Genomic DNA, 22,967 nt, shown 5'->3' with positions numbered 1-22,967 from the left:
GAGTTTGAGAATTTTTCATTTTTATAAATTTGAAAATAATGAGTTTGAGAGTTTTCCATTTTTATGTATGTAAAAGATTATGAAATTGAATTTGTAAGTTATGCATTTGAAAAATTATGAGTTTGAAAATCATAGATTTAATTAAATTTTATAATTTTTTAGATAGAAGAAAATTATAAATTTTGACTTTATAAGTTTAAAAAAATAACATTTATATTTTGATCAAAAAACTAAAGAAAACGATCAACTTAACTAACGAAAATATAACTAAATGAACAAAACGGAACAAAAGAATGATTAAAATTTTAAAATAAAACTAAAAAAAAATAAGTTAACCGTCTAAAAAAGTTTAATTTAGCCCTAAAAGAATATACTCCATTATGTTTTGAAGCAAACTGAATTAAATCTAAGACATAACTTTTGATGTTTATTTATTTTTATAACTGTTAGTATAAGACATTATATTATATTAATATATTGTTTTTCTGTAAAAAAAATATTAAATATATTATTTTTTCAATTTTTATTATTTTATTAATACTCATTAGTTCTCTTAAATAAAAACAATACTTATTAGTTTGTTGAATAAAAAATAAGGTGTATTTGGTATTGTTCTTAATTTAAAGTATTTATTTATTTTTTATAAAACTTAAAATATTCATAATTACCTTTTTTTTTAAATCTATAATTTTTTAAAAAAATTATCAAAAAAATATATTTTAAATTAAACACATAACGAAATACAGCTAAATATAACCGTCTTCAACACCTACTACATTGTAGGGGTGGACATCGAGCGGGTATGGGTGGGTTCGGGCCTAAAATGTAAAACCAGCCCAATCCATGAGTTTGATGTTTTGGCCCAATTTCGTCCATATTTTAAATTGGGTACGTCGAGTCCCAATTTCGTCCATATTTTAAATTGGGTACGTCGAGTTCGGGTAGATCGGGTGTCGGTTATGTATGGGCGGATAAAAATGGGTTGGATTTTTTTGGACTTTTTTTGCTTTTTTTTCATTCTAAATTATTCAGTTTTTTTGCTTTTATTTAAGAAAAAAAATCTGCTCTTTTATAATTTATTGGTCCAATCTGCTACCTAACTTATTTTTAATTGGGCTGAGTTGTTGGACTTGGTTCTGTTGTTGGGCTGGACTGCTTTTAAAAAACATTTGCCTTGTGGCTGGGTTTTTTTAATAAATTGGCATTTTTTTTTAATTTTTGGCAAGTGACTTTTTGTGTATTTTAAATTTATATATTAATATATAAAATAAAATTAATAATATTAATATATAATATAAATCGATCGGGTTCGAGTATCGGCGGATCCAAATTACTCATCCGAACCCGACCGTATAAACCCATATGAACCCTTATTTTTCACCCGCTTAACCCATCAACCCGAGGAAACCCGTCCACAAATTTAAATTTAAGTAAGCTTTTGTAAAAATCTAAAATCAAATTTATTTTAAAAATATCTTAAACAAAAGACTTAGTATATATTTTTAATAATTATTATTCAACCCTCAATAAAAAAAGTACTCAGTATATATTTTTAAATAGGTTTCCATTTGTTTTATTTTACTTGTATATTTTTGGGTATATTATTCTAATTTTATAAAGCAAAAAATTTATTCGTGTAGTACAAAATGTCAAGTTGTTGTAGTTTGAATATAACAATAATTAAAATCATATTTTAACTCAATTTATCGTATGTACATTTGTAGTTATTTAATTTTGAGTGGCGTATTTTATATTTTATTTCCAAAAAATAAATTATTTGACTAATGAGCACTTTTTACATTAAACTTTTAAAGATTAGTGCAATTTAGCTAAACTAAATCACAACAACTAATAACTTGTTTATGAAAATGTGAGAACTTTCATACTCTTGACTTTTGAGTTTAATTTGATAAATTACCCAATACATATAAATCAATTATCGTTACTCATTAAATCATGTACAAATGAAGAGAGAAAAATAGTTGTTTGGACTAAGTTAAAAGATTTAAACATAAATCACTAATTTAAACTCAATTTGTTAATAAAACTAATTTTCAAACTAAATATCATTTAACACTTTAGATCATTTAACATTTTCAAACTAAAGATCATTCAAGGCCGGAAGAACATTCAAAGGAAATAACAATAAAAAGAAATAACAATAAAAAGAAATAACAATAAAAGGAAATAACAGTATTTAATGACCGTGAGATTGCATCGGAAGAATATCTCCTCCTGGGTTCTCATTTCCGGCGACATTGTCCCAGCAGTTTCCGAGAAAGCTTGTTACCCGGTTGAAGCAGTTTCCGAAAAAGCATGTTACCGGGGTGAAGATGAAATTAAGTCTTGTGTTGTTCTCGAATAGAGTGGTAATGTTATGCAAAACCTCCAAAGTTTGGGCATAGTATCATTTTCCATTGAAAAATAACAATGATACCAAAAGGGGGAAACCACGTGAAAAAAGTAGTCAGAATAAAATGACAATCGGAACATAGCATGCTAAATGCCAATCCAGAGACTACAACGTTAAATAACATTGCAGAATGCATCCATTAAATTTCTCCATGGACAGAGTACCCATCATCATGATGAAGGAGCAGGTAAGGACTTTGAAAATCACATTCAAAAATGCTTTGTTATGCTCGAAGAGGTTTGGGTTTGAAAAGACCATAACAAGAAAGGAACCCATAATGTAATAAAAACTTGTGATTAGTAAAATGAACTTTTGAAAGCGCTCACTATCCTGGTTGTTGGGAGGCATGGTGTGAATAGAAAGATGATTGTGAGTGACAATGAAAACAGTGCCAGAGACGGACAACTATTTAAGATATTTTTTGCAGAATTTTATCCGTTACCAAAATTTTTTGGTACGATTTGTAGAATGGATACGCCAAAATGAAAACGTTTGGTACTAATGGATACGCCAAAACGAAAACGTTTGGTACTATTGGAGAATGGATATAAAGGACAAAAAATTCTGTTAGTGAGTAAAGACTACATTGTGCAGAAGTAACGATCCAATTAAAGTCTATGCAAAAACTAGAATAGAAAGTAGTAATAGTAAATAGTTATTAGGTGGGGGAGTTCATCTAGTAAAACTCTTGTTGGAAACATAATAGTAAATGCATGTACTACAAACAGATCATTTTAGGTCTCGAAATTCCTAAAGTAGATACCCTATCATCCATCCATCCCCATAATAATGAGCCTCATTCCAATTCAAGTGTCCTTCTAACTCAACCTCCATTCTATGTAATTCCCAGCTCTCAAAACCAACGTACAAAAGACCATAGAGATACCAATTGATACCAACCTCCATTCTAAGAAACTAAAACTTGTACAAAACAACGTGGTTGCTCGATGTCAGCATGAAAAAGTGGCTGCTCGATGTTTTGACCAAAGTTAAGTATTGCTTTTATTATTAGTAAGAAATGTAGAATAGTTTATTAGTATAGATACTATTGTTTTCGTTATTTTATTTTTATGAGAATCAAATATTATTTCGTTGATTGGAAAATAATAAAATGAGAGAGATTAAAAGTAGTTACTTATTTCTTTTGGTAATCATAAGAAAAATAAATATTGAAAACAAAAAAATAACCATATTAAAATAATGAAAATAGGTTACACCAAAAATGTACCCATAACTTAGTTATAAACTAAAAGTTATAGAGTAAATAATTATCATATATAAATGTTTATGTATAAGATATTTATGAGAATATGAATTTGCTCTAGACAATAAATCACGCATTCACTGCATTGACAAGCGTAAGATTAAGGTCAGACAATTTAAATTTTAAATTCAGTATTTTCATTTTTTTTAAATTAAAATCTTCATTAAATGTTCGATGTCAATCCAACATCTACAAAAGATAATTTGATGACATGGATTTGATTAATGTAACAAATCCACATCCATATTTCTAGCCATCAAACAAACAGTTCCTAACTCAACCTAAACTTAGTCTATATATAAAGATATTCTCCTACTACTATTGTTAAATCTTGAAGTGCTATCTCAATAGAGAGAATTGTTGAAGAAGCACATAAGAGAACAAAAGGAAAAAGATGGGGTCTAAAGCTCCCATTCATATACTCCTTGTGTCCTATCCAGCACAAGGACACATAAACCCTCTACTTAGACTAGCAAAATGTCTTGCAGCAAAGGGCTCCTCTGTCATTTTCACCACAACAAAGAAAGCTGGCAAAGACATGCAAACTGGTTGCAACATCACTGACAAAACCGTCACTCCAATTGGCGACGGTTCGCTCACATTTAACTTTTTTGACGACGGTTTCAAAGAGGATGATCCCATTAGAACAAATCTCAGTGACTACACACCACAACTTGAACATGTTGGAAAAAAACATGTTTCCAAAATAATCAAAAATTATGCTGATTTAAAAACACCAATTTCTTGCATCATAAACAACATTTTTATTCCTTGGGTTTGTGATGTAGCAACTGAACACAAAATTCCTTTTGCTATTCTTTGGAGTGAATCAAGTGCTGTTTTCACTGCTTACTATAACTATTTCCATAAACTGGCACGTTTCCCTTCAAAACCAGAACCTTATATTGATGTTCAATTGTGTTCTTTACTCCTTAAACACAATGAAATTCCAGATCTTTTGCATCCTTTTAATAACTATCCATTTCTTGGGACACTAATCTTGGAACAAATCAAGAATTTGTCTAAAGCTTTGTGTGTATTAGTGGATACATATGAAGAACTTGAGCATGATTTCATCGATTATATTTCGAATAAATCGGTCGTCATAAGACCAATTGGTCCATTGTTCAACAATCCAAAAATAAAATGTGCAAGTAATATTCGTGGTGATTTTGTTAAGAGTGATGATTGTAATATTATAGAGTGGCTAAATTCAAAGCCACTAAGTTCTGTTGTTTATATCTCTTTTGGGACCATTGTGTCTCTTCCTCAAGAACAAGTGAATGAAATTGCATATGGGTTATTGAATTCAAAACAAGTTTCATTTTTGTGGGTGCTAAAAGTAAAAACACCTCCTAATGAAATAGTTTTGCCTGATGGGTTTTTGGAGGAAACAAATGGGAGAGGAAAAGTGGTGAAGTGGGGTCCACAAGTTGAAGTTTTGGCTCATCCTTCATTGGCATGTTTCATAACACATTGTGGTTGGAATTCAAGTATGGAAGCAATTGCTTTAGGAGTGCCAGTGTTGACATTTCCAGCATGGGGTGATCAAGTTACAAATGCAAAGTTTTTGGTGGATGTTTTTGGTGTTGGAATAAGGTTGGGTTATAGTAGAGCTGAAAACAAATTGGTGAGTAGAGATGAGGTTAAGAAGTGCTTATTGGAAGTGATGGCAGGGGAAAAAGCAGAGGAGTTGAAGAAAAATGCAATCAAGTGGAAGAAGGCGGCGGAGGCTGCGGTTGCAGTAGGCGGATCCTCTGATTGGCATCTTAATGCATTCATAGAAGACATTAAGAAACGTGACCCTTAAACGTTTAATGTATCTTGAAATTAAAAGAGAATTAGACGAAATTACAGTGAACTGTCGTAATTTTTCATTTAAAACTTTAAGTGATTTATGATATAACTATGATTTTGTCAAAATTCCAAACATTCACTTTGAAGAAGATAGCATAGAATCTTGATTATGTGCTTTGTCTTTATTGTAGGATATAAATGCCTGCAAATCCATCCATCCATCAATGGTGGGTACTGGATAGTAAGGAATGCAAACACCAAAAAATAAAAAGTACTTTTTTCAACTTAAATATAAATAAAAGTTAAAATATATTTAATTTAAGTTAAATTTATTTTCATTTTTTGTTAGGTTTAAATTCAAAGGAGTACTTATTAGGTGAGGAAGTTCATATAGTACATCTTATATTTTGGTAATTATTTTGTGTATGGTTTTTTTTTTGTAGAAGCATAATAATAATGATTCGATTTTTTTAAAGTGAACAATTTATTTTAAAGAATAAAGTGAAGAATATCAATTATTGATAATTCAATGAATGGTTGATACATATGCTTTTTTTACTTATATTTCGTTAAAGATAGTGCAATTCAGATCTATTTGGAGTAAATCTTAACGATTTGATAGTTTTTTTTTTAACTTCAATCTTGTATAAAATTTATTTCTATTTAAATCGACCCGTTTGATATTGAAAAATTAACAAAAATAAGACGATTTAATACAAAGTGAGGTATTGTCTCTTGTACGTATTTTGATTGATGAGCTAAAAAACATTAAATGAATATTAAAGAGGGGTCCGAGTTCAATCAGGAGAAAGTAATCTAACTACTAATTTCTAATGTTTACCTGTAAAAAAAACTAAGTGCGGTATATAATGAACTCCAAAATGAAATCTTTTATACAATATTTACAGTTCAATCAAAGTTTCAACTTTCATTTTATTTTTTGTTCTGCTCAAATATGATTCAAATTTTCGAGTTAAAGTTGAAATTTATATATTTTAAAATAAAAACAATGAAATTCAAGTCTTGACCCTTATTTAGAACATTTCTATGATGAGAGGAATTGGAATGGTAGAAGACATGGAATGAAAGGATTCAATTTTACTGCATTACTTGTGCATCAAGTAATCTGCCCATATAGAATTCAAATAATGTAGACTATAAAATTATGATAAAAAAACACTAAAAAATTAAAATAAAAACAAATTAAACAACTGTAAATTAAAATTAAAGAGATGATTAAAACAATAGAATATTATAACTTAATTATTGAGAGATCTTCTTGATGCTAATTATGTGCTCCCACCTGAACGTGAGGGAAATAAATACAAGAAGGGAGTTAAATTGTAGTTTATAATTTTTTTATCTAAAACCTTTATCAAAAATCAATTTTAAAATATTAAGGGATGACCACTTAATTTAATTTTATATAAAATAATATTTTGAAAGGCTTTCACAAAAACAGTGTTATTGAAACATATGTTAATGCTAAAACTAAATACAAAAACAATAATACAATTATCAGCCTGATATGTACCTCTAGTTTCTTATCTTCCAAAACAGTATTCAAACATTGAATACAAGTCCTTGTGAGTATTTTTTTGTTTTCTTTGAATCTAACACCTCACAACTTCTTAACAACACACAATCTTCCGTCTCTTAACTTACGAATAATACATTATTACAAGAAGAGGGTGTTGAGCTTCTTAATTTATTTAAAATATTCTCTTTAATATCTAGGAGTTTTCAATAAAATGAGCACAAGTTATAATAGACCAAATTACCTTTACATAAAATACATAATATAATATTGCAAATTTTTAAATGAATTGTAGTAATCTCCAGCGAGAACTTTTAAAACAAAAATGAAGTGAAAATTCTTCCATGATCCGAAAAAACCGAAGGTCCTATTCAAAACAATTAATTTATTCAATTCTTTTTGTTTGGATCAAACCGAACCAAACTAATCAATAATAAATAAATATATAAAAATCATAAGATTATATAAGTAAACATATCTACATATAGATAACCCGTGAACCAAAAAAATGAATACTAAAGTATCTTTATTTGTACCTACTCAATTTTGCAAATAATTACTCAAACTCACATGCAACTTCAATTACCATACTTAATAACCCCTAATTAAAGTTTGACGTGCCAACAAATAAAAGTCGTCATTGTCGGATTTGGTTTCTTAGTAAGATTCATTAATATATCTCTGACTAAGATTGCAAAATTGTCTGATTTATTTGCTAACCTTATTTGAACTTTATATTATATTACTTAACTTTTCGTATCACATTTTGTTTTTCATTCCCCGCCGTCATAGCTGTCGTCAGATCCGAGGGGATATTTTTTTAAAAAAACAATACAGATGCTAGCAACGCTGATAATTACATATACTATTATATCGTTAGATTCATAAATTAAAAAGTATATTCTCGTCATCTCCTCTGCCTCCACTATAATATAAAACTGCTATATATCTCTCTCTCTCTATTATATAAAAAAGAAGAGTGGTCGAAGAAGAAAAAAGGCACCAAAGAAAAAGAAAATGGGATCTGAAGCTCCAATGAAGATCCTCCTTGTATCTTATCCAGCACAAGGACACATAAACCCTCTACTTAGACTAGCAAAGTCTCTTGCTGCAAAGGGTTCCTCTGTCATCTTCACCACAACAGAGCAAGCTGGCAAAAGCATGCTAACTGTTAAAAACATCACCAACAAAACAGTCACTCCAATTGGTGATGGTTCACTCACCTTTGAATTATTTCATGATGGTTTATCAGATGATGATCCTATTAAAATAAATCTTGGTGCCTACTCAGATCAGCTTGAGCTTGTTGGAAAACAGTTTGTTTCTCAAATTATAAAAAATCATGCTGAGTCAAACAAACCAATTTCATGTTTAATTAATAACCCATTTTTGCCATGGGTTTGTGATGTAGCTGCTGAACATGAAATTCCTTCTGCTTTATTATGGATTCAATCAAGTGCTGTTTTAGCTGCTTACTATAACTATAGCAACAAACTGGTACGTTTCCCGACAGAAACAGAACCTTATATTGATGTTCAATTATCTTCTGTAGTTCTTAAATATAATGAAATCCCAGATTTTCTGCATCCTTTTAGTTCATATCCATTTCTCAGAGCACTCATACTGGAACAGATCAAGAACTTGTCTAAAGTGTTATATATATTGGTTGATTCATATGAAGAACTAGAGCATGAATTCATCGACTATCTTTCAAAAAAATCGATTTTTATAAAACCCGTTGGTCCTTTGTTCAATAACCCAAAAGCAAAAGATGCAAGCAATATTCCTAGTGATTTTGTTAAGAGCAATGATTGTGATACTATAGAGTGGCTAAACTCAAAGTCACCAGATTCTGTGGTTTATATCTCTTTTGGGACTATTGTGTACCTTCCTCAAGAACAAGTGGATGAAATTGCATATGGGCTATTGAGTTCAAAAGTTTCGTTTTTGTGGGTGTTAAAACAACCTCTTAAGGAATTGGGACTGAAGCCACATGTTTTACCAGATGGGTTTTTGGAAGAAACAAATGGGAGAGGAAAAGTGGTGAATTGGAGTCCACAAGTGGAAGTACTTGCCCATCCTTCAGTGGCATGTTTCATAACACATTGTGGTTGGAATTCATCATTGGAAGCACTTACTTTAGGAGTTCCAATGTTGACTTTTCCAGCATGGGGTGATCAAGTTACAAATGCAAAGTTCTTGGTAGATGTTTTTGGAGTAGGTATAAGATTGGGTTATGGTATGGCTGCAAATAAATTGGTAACAAGAGATGAGGTGAAAAAGTGCTTATTGGAAGCAACGTCAGGGGAAAAAGCAGAGGAGTTGAAGCAAAATGCGATCAAGTGGAAGAAGGCGGCGGAGGAGGCAGTGGCGGTCGGTGGATCCTCTGACCGGAATCTTGATGCATTTCTGAAGGATATTAAGAAGCGTGGCGCCTTCAACATTCAGAAGATCTAAAGGACCCATGTGATTTATTTCCTGGTTCTTGTTGCAGGAAATGGACAACAATAATTACTATAATGCTGTCAAAACACATTTATTGAATTTGTGTGCAAAATCCAAAACGAAACCTACGGAGAGGTCTTCTACAGAATACCATGTCTTATGTGACTACAAAATCAAATGCATTATTTAGGTACAGAAAGAGACATTTTTTTCAATAATAATAAAAGCTAATTATATATTTAAAAAAAATATGTCTTTTGTGTGTACCTAAATAATAGGCATTTGATCTTGTGATTCTTCTTCTTCCAATTAAAGAGAGCCTAGTATCTCTTCTTTTAGAACCATAATAATATTAGTTAATGTAATTTTTTTCTTTCTTTTCCTGAAAAATGAATATGTAACTTTTAATCATCTATTATCATGGGAATATTAATGATACATTCCTTGTAGTGACTAATGAATGATTTGATGGTTTGTTGGGGTACACACTGTTCAAAACCAAAATTCTTGGTTTTCACTACAAATAAAAAAATATATATTTAATAATATCAAATATAAACAAAGTTAACTATTTTCATTTAATGATGTAATTTTGAATAATTTTTATTTTATTTTATAGAAAATGAATACCATGATTGATATTTTAGAGAATACATTTATTTTTTATGTAATAAAAGATTAATTATACTTTAGCATTTAATTCAGTGCAGCTACTCACCCATCCCTTAGCATTTAATTCAAAATTTTCATATAGATTTCTTTTTTTTTTTTAAATGTTTGCAGCCACACACCCATCTCTTAGCATTTAATTCAGAATATTCATATAGATTTTTTTTAAAATGTTTACAGCCACACACCCATCCTTTAGCATTTAATTCAAAATTTTCGTATCGATTTCTTTTTTTCAAAATGTTTACAGATAGATTAAATCAATAAAGCAAAAAATACAGGTAAGGTTTTTTAAGTTTAGCTCAATGTAAAGTTTTTTATGTTTTTTTTTTTAATTTAGCTATTTAAATTATATTATATTATATTATTAATTTTTTATTTTATTTTTAATAAAAATTAATGTAACTGCAAATTGATCATTAAAAATTTATTAAATGTTGTAATAATATATATTTTATATTAATTTTTCAAATAATATTAATTACATCTTATAAATTATTTACATTTCTGTTTTTTTAATACAACTATTTCAAATACATGTTTAAACTTAAAAGTTTAAAAATAAATATTTATCTATATAATCAATTTTATTAACTTCTTTCACTTATAAAATAATTTGTATAGTTATATGTTTTAATTATTTCTTAACATTTCATTATTATTAAAATTGTCAATCTTAAAAGATCAAATGAATTTAGTATAATTTAAAATTAATTATACAAATAAAATGTAATTAAAAAATTAAATAAAAAAAATTTATAAGATCTAAATTAAACTTAAAAGATTAAAGATGTATTTTTATTCAATTGAAATTTCAAAGTATTTTCTGTTTCTTCTGCTTTTAAACCTCTGCTGCCTTAGTATTTCAGAACCGATGCTGGTTCATTTAATCAGGTATCAGGTATTCATGTTTGATCTTGGAATGACCCTGAACAACGGGTTAGGGTGTTGTCGTGGAAAATTGGTCATGCCTCACTATTGACTAATAATGCTAGTAGATTGAGAAGAGGAATTACTCAAACCAGTTCATGCATCAGTTGTTCTCATCTATTGGAAGATCATTTCCATGTGGTTAGAGAAAATCCAGCTAACAAGAAAATCTTGATCAAATTTTTTAATTCTGATAATTCAGATTTTTTTTCATTAACCAGGATTTAAAAAGTTGGTTGCTGTTAAATTGGTTTCAGCAGATTGTGTTAAGCAAGCCTTGGAATTTGTGGTTTGATCCTTGATAACCTATGGTGGAAGAGTAATGAAGGAACTTTATGAATCTGTGTTGAAAATAAGAACATGATTTTGTATCAGAAAATTAAGAGCATGGTATATCAGTTACTGAAGGTAATTTTAAGTCTATAAATGCTTCACTGCACATACAATTAATCATGGTTCAAGTGTTGTCAGATGGATTCATCCAGCCCCTGTTACGGTTGCATCAAGTTGTGATGGTTAGGTACCAGGATCAAGTTTGATAGCTTTTGTGGTGGATATCAAGAGATCACACCGGTTACATTAAAGTCAATTTTAAGATAAGATGTTTTTAAAATTTATACCAATATTTTAGTAAAATTATTACTACATTTTTATTTAAATTTCATTTCCTTTGCAAAATCATATCTTAAACTATTGCAATATATTTCATTTAAATTTTTTCAACCGTTGACACAGTTAATCTATCAAATCTTTATCAGGACAATATTTATTTGAGATAAGGATGGCATTAATTTTACTTTTTATAATAGTACAATATATATCATAGACTCGTGGCACACCTTTATATTAAATAGATTTTTTTTAAAAGCATAAGTCGGTTGTCTTGATAGTCTTGTCTTTGGGCCATCCCCCAATTATGATCATCCTCGGTAGTGAGGTAATATATCATGGTCTGAATTCAGCCTGTAGCAGGGGTTATAGGTGCATAGCAGGGGTTGTGACAATAATCATCCTCGTCAAACCATTGTCAAATCAATTCAGAGAATTGATCAATGATCATAATACTGTCACTCATTCATTTTGTCTATCTTTTAGTTGTTTGCCTGGACCTTAGCCCTTACAACAAAAAACTTGCTCGCATAAAAAAATTTCTCAGCCGATGTACGTAGACCAGCGAGACTTTTTTTATTTATATCTTTCTTTTGTTTTTATTTGACTAAAATGGCACACTTTCAAAAAAAAAAAAAAAAATACAAAAATGTTCTACTTTTTTGTTTAGTTGTAAATTGCAATTTGAGAACGCAATGTAAAAACGAATTTCTTGTCTCTTGATATATAGTCGCATATAAGGGATACGATCTTCTACTGCTATAATTTATTTTATCATTTTATAAATAATTATGTTAATTATTAATTTTGTTATTTAATAAATTATAAATAATAAAAATAAAATATATTAATAAACAATAATAATAATAATAAATAAAATACATTAATAATAATAATAATTTTAATAATATTATAAATTTTAATAATAATAAAAAGAATAATAATTTTAATAATAATGTGCCAAAATAATTAGGAGAAAGTGTTATAATAGAAGAAAGTTGTTATAAGAAGTGTCAAAACAAAGAACGTGTCTCTCGTATTTTGGCGTTAAAATAAAAACATATTTTCTTAACAATTCTCTCTTATTTAACTGCATGTTATATTATTTTGACAACTCAATCTTATTTTGCAGTTAAATTAACATTTAATATTATTTTATTAACATTTGAGTTATTCATTATTTAATAAAATAAAAATAATTAAAAAAAATCAAAATACTATTAATAAAATAAAATAAAACATAATAAGTTGGAGAGAGAAAAAAAAATGCAGTTAAATAAGAGAAAAATGTTAAGAAAATACGTTGTTATTTTATCACAATTATCATAGACACATTATTTGTTCTGATACATATTATGACAACTTCCTCCTCTATTGCACATTATTATAACAACTTTTATTTTTTTATCTAATAAATAAAAATTATTAAAAATAAGAATAATAAAATATGAATTTGATGTTTTTTTTTTTCAATTTATGATATTTTTTCTTTAAATTAACGTATTTTATTTTTTCAATTTAATAAATTTTATTTTATTAATATAATTTACTTTATTATTACTATTAAAATGTATAATATTATTAAAATTATTATTATTATTAATGTATTTTATTTATTTATTTATTTATTATTATTATTATTTATTAATATATTTTATTTTATTAATAGTATTTTAATTATTTATAATTTATTAAATAATAATAAATAAAATTAATAATTAACAAAATTATTTATAAAATGGTAACAACAAAAATTATAGAAGTAGAAGGTCGCATTCCCGTAATGCGACCATCTATTAAGAGACAAAAAAAAAAAATTTCGCATCGTTGTATTTCCAAATTGCGATCAGCAACTGAGACAAAAAAGTAGGACATTTCTGTAGTTTTTTTCAAAGTGACATTTTGGTCAAATAAAAAAAATAATATAAATAAAAAAAAGTCTAGACCAGCATCATTTATTTAGCCTAGTTCTTAAACTAAATTTCTTTTGACACCTCTTGATTAGATGATTAAGCTTTTTGCTTTATATCAACATTATATTTTTATTTATAAGTAATACGTAATTAAGTATTAAAAAACAAAGTTAAGATAAAATAAAAGAGCATGCTTAACTTAATAACTAACGCTATTTGTTACTACCAGCATAGGAGTGGTTGAGAGTATAGAAAGGTACCTTCAAATCCGTGGAGCACTCCATCCTTTCTACATCTTCGTTGATTTGTTTCAACTTCTTTCCTCTTTTCATTGAACGGTTTGAAACCATTTTTTTTCAAACAATGGTTTTAACTTCAACCAATCAATGGAAAACCAAGAATGTAAATAATTAAAAGTTGCTATACAGATTTTAAGCCAATCATGTGAGAATTATTATCACAATATTTACAGACAGAAGATCAAAGTGGACAGTCTCCACTGTATGTTTACTGTTTTAACAGCACCTGTGTAATATAATACATGGACTTATGAATCGTTATATTACATGTAATGGAAGGAAGGAAGCTTTAAATACTACTAAATTTCCCCAGTGACTTGAAAAAACTGATCATAGGGTCATAAAGATCTTGTTTTGCTTGCAAGCTTAAAATGAAGTCAACATGACCATAGTTTTCAAGATAAACCACCTCTGGTGTGGATCGCAGTTCCTTGAGCGTGTGCTGGAAATCAGATATATCTGCTAAAGCATCATTTCCACCATAAGCCATCCACAAAGGCAATGATTTGGGTATGCGGCTAAGGTCGAACTTTGGTGGTTTGAACGTGCCATACTCTTTCAGATTTTTAAGCTTTCCATAATCGTACTTGGAGAAGGTACCTTGGCGGATCACTGGTGGAACATATGAATTAGAGACAGAACCATTATAAGAGTGAATAACACAGTAAAAGTAGATAACCAAACTTTAAATGTCCTTATAAGATAATTGATGAATAACAGAATTTCATTCCACCCATTTGCTGGTTCACCCCCAACAGGGAATTGATTGCAGTTGCTAACTAGTAACTTATGTTTGTAAAGATAAGGTCCTTGGCAAGATAATGCATGCCATACACAACATAAGCACATATTCATGCTGATAATTGAATATATTTACCAAAGAGAAAAAAGACTACAGCGGAACATGTTTAGATAATCTACTTGCAAGTTTGTACACAATATTGGCATTAGAAGAAATTAACCAATACATCCTCGTCTCCTAAAGATATATTTGTAATAAGCAATTAAGCATTACTGAGAACCATCAGAATAGTGACAATAATATAGAATTAACAAGCAAGCACTAAGGTTTACATGTAGTAGACCATATGTAAAATTCATTCCTCTGGCTATGTATATAAAGCAAAACATTGTCTTTAGAGTTCAGATTTATTTAAAAATATTTATTCTCCCATCCCTACAAAGGCCAATTTGGCTACTTAACATCACACATGTTGTGAACATTACCAGACATGACCAAAGGAAAACCTTAGATGGTAACAGTGAGCAGTATCATTCATAAGAGCAACAACATCAAATTACTATTGCTAGATGAAAGTCACATAAAATTGTTGAAGATAATGGATTATGGAGCATACTCTGGAAAAGGTGGTGCAAGTTTTTGGAGGATGATGGGTGAGGTTCTTGTTCAAGATAAAAAGGCACACGTGACTCATTGAAGCAACAATTCTTCCCTGTAATTTAATTTAATGTCATGAGTAGTAGCAGTAACCAAAAAAGAAAGTAAAGCTTAACACTACATTATTGAAAGTTGAAATATGTGGAATGCACCATGCTAAGCATTCAACGTAACCAGATCTGAACAGTTTGATTACTACTATATGTTTCAGGTAAAGCCAGTGGAGAAATTGCAATGCCGTATGGGAAGGGGAAGGACAAAAGTCATTATGTGGAGTGCATTATTTGGATTGGACAGTCAAGCACTACCAAAAACACAACATTGAAATTCTACAGAGCCTAGCATGTGAGTTTAGTCAAATCCTTCTAAACACAGACATACAGATAGAACCAATTGACAGGCACGAACCTGTAATGGATGACAGCATGTCACTGCAACTTAGACGAGTATCACATAAGGAAACCAAGAGACTGGCTCCCCAATCGCTGAAAATGAGTTAAAAAAAAGACATACAGTGAACATTTGCTAAACTAGATTTCTACAGCAAATCCTAGAAATAAGTTGATGCACGAACAAAAGCAGAAGAAAAGGAGAAAAACAGGACAGAAGGAAAATTGAAACCTTTTGAAGTTCAGTTGATGAACACCCATGGTAAGAATCATCTGCATAAAACATGTAATCATTTTCATATAAATATCCACTTTAACCACAAAAATTAATAGAAAGCATCAAGAAATACCTCATCAATTTGCATCTTGACCATTCTAAGTACCAAAGGTGCACTAACATGATCCAAGTATGATATTGGAGATAGAAGAGCAGCAGCTTCAACCTTATCTACTATCTCTGGTTGAGTGAAGGCAGCAAAAGATATAATTGTCCCCTAAGATGAATGAGAAATTTATTAAATGTATGTTACGGCAAATACCAATAGAAGGTCAAAAGGATGATTTATCATAAATACCTGTGAATGCCCAACAACAAATAGCTTTGAGTTTGTCACTAAATTAATGTAATTGATCATTTCTCCAAGATCATACAGGGCTAATTCCTGCCAGCTCCAATCCCAAAAATGCTACAAAAGGACCAAAGCTCAATTAGTCATACTCGCCTCACTTTACTCACATCACAAACATGGTGTTATGCATAACAATCACTTAGTCCAACTTTTCCACTAATGATAGTTACGCATTGATAAAACGAAAATGTTTCAAACTTGAAAATCTACAACGAAAAATGACATAATGAACCAACTTCTCAAGATCAGTGGATAGTAACAGTCTCTCAAACAAAGTATTGCTTCTTTGTCCATCGTGTTCTCCGTTTTTTAGATCATAACCAATACTTCCTGATAAGACAAGATCATCATCAATACTTCCTAATCAAAGGCCTGCTTGAAAATCAAACCGATGCCAAATAATTGAATCGAGCTAATTAATATAAGTGAAAATCTGTTGAAAACATGAAGAGGTAAGCTTATCAAAATTCTAAACTTAGCTTTCTTTATTTCCCTTGATACATTCCGAACTTGTACTAAAAATATTTTTTAACTTAACAAAATGAAAGTTTAGTTGTTGATTCCATTTCATAACTAAAATTTTCAGTAACAAAGTTTCAACGTCCAATATGCAATTGAATGAAACCCCCTTAGCTATCTATGGAAAAAGAATGCCCAAAAAAAATCAATAGAAAAAGAAGAGATTCTTTCCATTTAATTCAATATTTCTCTCTTGTTTTACAATTTAAAGAATATATCAATTTTAGTCTTTACAAATATAAGAACATAAAACTATCACATACAGCTGACACGGATTTGGATATGGTGCATTTACTGTGTCATAATTTTTAATATCAATCATCTCATCTCAAATTAACGGCTGAGATTGTTTAAAGCTGAGTTTGCTATTGTGTAATCTTAACTGTTTGATCTCATATAAGCGACAGAGGTCGATTATTGTGCGTAAACGCATCATTTTTCACAGCAGGCAATCCGAAAAGTTCTATCACATGAAGGATAAATCAAACTACTGACCTTATTCTTCTCTGAATAAGATATGTGCCCATGACTCCAACGTGTTCCACGCACATTTCCTACCCAAACATCAAAACCACGATCTGCAAGGATGAAGCCCAATGATTGTTCTGGTTGATTAAGAAACCATGCATCACCTGCCTAATTGTATCAAATTACATACAAAAAGACAAAAATCAGTATGAGATTCAATCAATTAGTTTACAATTTCAAAATGAATTTCAAAATTCACACTAGAAGTAAAAAAGAGTTAAATAAAAACCCTCCTTCCCCTAAAACACGCAAATTGCATTGACATTAATTACATTGAAATTATATAAAGTAAATGGAAAGAAGATAAAGATGTGACCATGAATAAGCCATGCAGAAGCAGGACCGGAGATCCTCGTTCTCCAGCATATTCAATACGTGCAGACGAAGAAACTCGCTGAAGACCTAACAAGAAACCATCCTTTGTTTGAATCTGAAAGTAATTAATTAGATAAATAAAAACCGCCAGTTAGCAACAGAAAGCAACGATGTAAATTAAAATGCAAAATTAACAAATAATATTGTTCAATTAACATAGGATGAAGGCATTGAATTGAATAAAGGTTGAGAGAGAGTAAGAGTGAGTACCACGTATTCGGAGCAAGGGTAACCGGCGGGGAGAATGAGTTCATCACAGAGAGTTGGTTGTTGTTTGGGTTGGGAGCCGCCGCCGTCGAAGGCGTCAGCGATGTTTGGGAATAATGACAGAATGGAGACGGTTATGGCAAGTGTGGTCCTCCACCAGACCCTTGTCATCCCCAAATTCTCAAACTCTCCACCAATCTTGTTGCCTTGATTGGCCTTCGGATACTGATATACTCCAAACACTCATCAATCGTCATAGTCGTCGTTGTCGTCATATACTCGCGAGTTCCACAGATTATCCATCACTTCCATGCACGCGCCTCTTTTGGCGCGTGTTTTATAAAACTACCAAATGTAAGTTAATAATACTATTCTTTTTTTATGTTTACATTTATTTTTCTTCTCCTCTAATTTAAAATGTATGGTATGAAATACTTATTTATTTTGATGCATTGTAAAATATTCAAATAATATAATGAAATATTCATTTTATTCCATTTGTTTCGTTCTATTTTATTTAGCTACAATTTATTTGTTTTAAAATATTCAAATAAAATTTTAGAATTGTTTATGATAGAAATATAATATGAGATAAAAATATAATGCAACACAAATAAAATAATTAATTATTTTATCATGTATAACCTTGTGCTTGTTAATGATATTTTATATATATATATATATATATATATATATATATATAAATTGAGACTCCGATTTACAAAAAATTTAATATCGGACATATTTTTTTAAAAATGTCACTTATTGGTGAAAAATTCATCTGTCAATTGAGTTCTATTGTAAAATAGTCACATATATTATTTTTAATTTAACTTATAATATTTTAAAATTTTATCTTTAAAATAATCCATTAACACTATTAAATAAATAATTTTAAATTTTTGAAAATTATATAATTAAATAATTTTATTATATATATTAGATAAACTAAATAAATACGTGACACGTATTACATGAACTTGAAAAAATTGTACTTGTAAGGAAATTATAGTTAATTTGTTGATAAATGTAAATTACTATTTATATTTTTATAATTTTTATTAATAATTTATTTTTAAAAACAAATATTTTCAATAGATTTTTTATTTTTAAATGATATAAAATGAAAACAAAAGTACTTTTGCAATAAAATTATACATCTTTTAAAACTAATAATTTTTTTTTAAATTTTATATCAAAATATTTTTGTTACTATAATTTATATTATATTTTGTTAGATTTAATTTTATATTATATCTTATAAAGATAAACGAATAAACTATTTTAAATAATTTTAACAAAAAAATGTATGAAATGATAAAGTTTTATGATATCACATTGATCATCAAAGGCATGATTAAGACAATATATCATAATTTATTATATCATAATACTTTAATTTTAATTTCAATTACTTTTTGAATAGTAAATAAAAACTTTTCTCTTATACCTAAAAACAAATAAAAACTTTTCTCTTATACCACTTTCATACTTAGTAAAAAATATGGATGGGTGGACAACAAAATTTGTTTCTATTACTTCATATATTTTCGTTATTTTTGTTTTCTTATTATACATCATTTTCCCTTATTTATTATTTATTTACGGCAGTGCACATCTATGTTATGCGGTATGGGGTTTCCCTCGCAAAGCAAAAGTATGTTTGATAGATTTGTTTTGCCTCGTAAATCGTGGCAAATCCACAAACATTATATAATGGAGGAAAAAAAATAATATGTTTATAAAAAATATATTTGAAGTATTTACAGAATAAAATTTTAGAACACTAAAACACTCTAACGTGAAATTGAGAGTTTCAAGTGGAAATTTTTTTATAAGTAACTGATGATAGTGAAATCGAGAGTTTCAAATGGAAAGTTTTTTTTATAAGTACATTGACGATACGTGATAAATCGAAAGTTGAATTACAGTATTTAATTATGCGTTATTTTACACTCCACAAAAGTTGGTCAATTAAAAAAACGCACCTACCGAAAATAACTGTCCGTAAACATGATTGCACTAAAGCGCATGACTTATATCCGACATATTTTGCATCATCTTAAATATTTAATATTAAAGGCTTGATAAAATTTGAAAGATATATGATCAAAATTACTATTAGTTTAATATATAATAAAAACTACTGCCAATTAAAAGGATATATGAATAATAATTACTACTAATCTCTTATAATTTATCTCTATTTATTTTCTTAAAAAAATTATTTTATAGGTTGTAAGAAATATTTTTTCCTCTGTTTACCTCATACCAATATGCATAGATCTGCACATGGTCGTAAAAAAAATTAGGTCCAGTTCTTGTAAGTTAATTATTATTTTCTTTTGGTATGTATAAGTTAATTATTTTAAAATAAATAGATTTATTGCATTTGTTTATCCTTTTTTTTCCCAAATAGAAAAAACAGATAAACAATACAATAAATTAGTACCGCTAATCAATTCAAAGTTCAAACACTATTAAGAATCATAGTTGAGAAAAAAATAATTAAAGAGAAAAATAAATTTGAAATGATTATTTGATTAATTATTGTTACAATTAGAGTATGATGTCCTTTTATATAGTACAATTAATGTAACTAACCTAACAATTTACACATAACCATAAAAAATTTTAACTATCTCTAACATTCCCCCACAAGTTGAAAGTATATAACAATATTTCCAACTTGGAAAGAATAATACAAGAAAAATACAATGAAACTAATGAAAGAAAACTACAAGAAAAAGAATATAAGCCATAATTACATCAGCTAAACAATAAAATCCATGTAGAAAGTGGTAGCGGTCGAGATGCATAACTCTTGCGAAGTCTTCGGTCTACTTTGGGCTAACTTGAAAATCTTTCGGTGTCTCAACGACACTCACTCCAATATAAAATCAAGAATTCCAAGCTTGGATCTTCAAATGTCAAATGTGACCAACAAAGCTTAACCATAATATGATGGAAGCACAAAGAGAATGAGAAATGTCTAATACCATAGGGTAAAAGAACAAAGAAAATAATAATTGTTTTACTAATGGTAAAAGCACAAAGAGAAAACAAACAATGACTAAAAAGAATGAAATTATAGTGAAATATATCACTACTAAAATATTTTCAATCTTAAATCTACAAATATTATACAATCAAGTTGAAAAAAGAAGAATGAAAAATCACAAATTTTGATTCAAAACAAGGAAAAAAATAGAAAAAGAATATAGCGGAATAATTATTATCGTTCTGATACTATATTAAAAATCATGGTTGAACCCAAAAAAAAAGAAAAATAATTAAAGAAAAAATTAAAATAAAAATAATTATTTAATAAATTGTTGTTACAATTAGAATATGATGCACTTTTATATAGTGCAATTATTTAACTAACCTAACAAGTTACATTTCTCCGTAAGTAATTTTAAACACACTTAAAAAAACCTTGAAAATGGGACGAGTTTAATTTTTCGATGCACCTTCTAAACAGTTTGGTTGGAGAAGTTTCATGGAACACAAGTGGACAATATAGATTGCGGGTGGATATGGTTTTGGATAAAACAGTTGCACGATGAGTCTCAAAGTGGATAGTAAATGCACTTCGGGACTCCAACGCGCACTAGAGAGCTACGAAGGACTACACCTCAAGCTAGAGATGACTATGGATATTTTCCCTTTTTCCTTTTGGTAGTAGAAAAGATAAATCTTATGTATTTTGATAGCTCTAAATTCAATTTCCAGATGCAAATTTTTGTTATTTTGAGTTTTTGAATTTTTTGTATCTAAAAAATTATATTTAATTTACTAAAGGATATATTTATAATGTTATAATTATGTCCATAAAAATTATTTAACTATCTAATAGTTAAGAATAACAGAGGATCCACAGTTTTTAGAAACCGTTTGACAATATTAAAAAAGAAACTTATATAAAATAGTTTATACTAGTTTTTAAACTAATAGCTCTATATTTTCTCACAAGTTTGTAGCATTTTTTTCAAGCTTATAATGTTTTTGATAAGCTGCTTGAATCAGCTGTTGGACTTATAGTGTTTCATTTTTTCTTTGATTTTACCTTTATTGTCTTAATTGAAGTTTTTTAACTATTAATTAAAATATATTTTATACGCTATTTTATATTTTTCAATTAATTCAACCGTTAATTTATCAAACACTTCAAATTAAACTAGTTACATTATCCTTTAAAACCTAATATGCTACTTTTGTTAAACAATGCATTAATCTAATCCAAGTACAAACCATTTTTATGACTCGTGCAAACATAATTCGACTATAAGTCGTCTAAGACTTAACCAACTTCTTCCTATGTTTACAAGTCATTTGAAGGATGGGGGAGGAAACTGAAAATAGTGATTGTCACATTAAACTCCATAGACAACAACTATTCTAAATAACTCAACAATATCAATGTTTTTCAACAAAATCACACAACACAAACTTAATAAAGTTAGAGAGAATAAAAAGTCTCTATCTATAAAAGTAAGGTCGACTTTCTCAACAAAATCTCTCTATAAAATTAAGGTCGACTTTCTTAACAAAATCTTGTTATTTTAGATAATTTTAAAGTATCATTGAAAAGAATTAAAGTAAAATTAATGTACTATTGAATCTAATAGAAAAGTTCAGTCTCTCTTATTATGGTGATATATAATCTGAATCTCGTCTAAAAAAAATATCACAACATTTAATACCGATAATGTATTAAACAATCAAAATATATTTCTACTGTTTTATTTATTAAGATATTTGAGATAATAAATATATTCAAAATATGATGATATTTTATTGATAATCAACAACAACAACATATTTTTTTCTCACCTGAACTCTTTTTGGAGTAAAATTGTTTGTATTCCAATTCATTTTTTGAAGACATGTCTAAAATTAATTTAGTCAATAAAAATATCTAAAATCAATTGTGAAAGGAATATATGATATGCGTAATGGAATGAGACTCTTCAAAATTGTGAATATTTTGCTAACAACCATGAAGCATGCTTTACCATGTTTAATCATATGCTGACATAAGA

General features: G+C 28.5%; 3 protein-coding genes across 3 annotated transcripts; 2 read left to right on the top strand and 1 right to left on the bottom strand.

Moving 5' to 3' along the window:
• The first annotated feature begins 4,020 nt into the window (after positions 1-4,020).
• UGT84F3 (gallate 1-beta-glucosyltransferase 84A24) lies at positions 4,021-6,076 on the top strand. The gene has a single exon (XM_004496880.4). It carries the CDS (start codon positions 4,072-4,074, stop codon positions 5,485-5,487), a length of 1,416 nt encoding a protein of 471 aa, XP_004496937.1. The 5' UTR covers positions 4,021-4,071; the 3' UTR covers positions 5,488-6,076.
• A 1,773-nt stretch (positions 6,077-7,849) lies between these two features.
• UGT84F2 (putative UDP-glucose glucosyltransferase) lies at positions 7,850-9,894 on the top strand. The gene has a single exon (XM_004496879.4). The coding sequence runs from the start codon at positions 8,029-8,031 to the stop codon at positions 9,466-9,468; it is 1,440 nt and encodes a 479-aa protein (XP_004496936.1). The 5' UTR covers positions 7,850-8,028; the 3' UTR covers positions 9,469-9,894.
• A 4,086-nt stretch (positions 9,895-13,980) lies between these two features.
• Positions 13,981-18,197, bottom strand: LOC101507810 (triacylglycerol lipase 1). The gene is made up of 9 exons (XM_004496878.4): positions 17,926-18,197; positions 17,657-17,770; positions 17,308-17,448; positions 16,240-16,350; positions 16,015-16,158; positions 15,897-15,937; positions 15,684-15,760; positions 15,235-15,330; positions 13,981-14,488 (listed from the first exon to the last, which is right to left on the bottom strand). Exons 1-9 carry the CDS (start codon positions 18,091-18,093, stop codon positions 14,166-14,168), a joined length of 1,215 nt encoding a protein of 404 aa, XP_004496935.1. The 5' UTR covers positions 18,094-18,197; the 3' UTR covers positions 13,981-14,165.
• Positions 18,198-22,967: the final 4,770 nt, after the last annotated feature.

This window comes from Cicer arietinum, chromosome 4, assembly GCF_000331145.2.
Source record: "Cicer arietinum cultivar CDC Frontier isolate Library 1 chromosome 4, Cicar.CDCFrontier_v2.0, whole genome shotgun sequence".
Lineage (NCBI taxonomy): Eukaryota > Viridiplantae > Streptophyta > Magnoliopsida > Fabales > Fabaceae > Cicer > Cicer arietinum.
The sequence above is the reverse complement of the archived record's forward strand: the minus strand, read 5'-3'. Positions and strand labels throughout refer to the sequence as shown.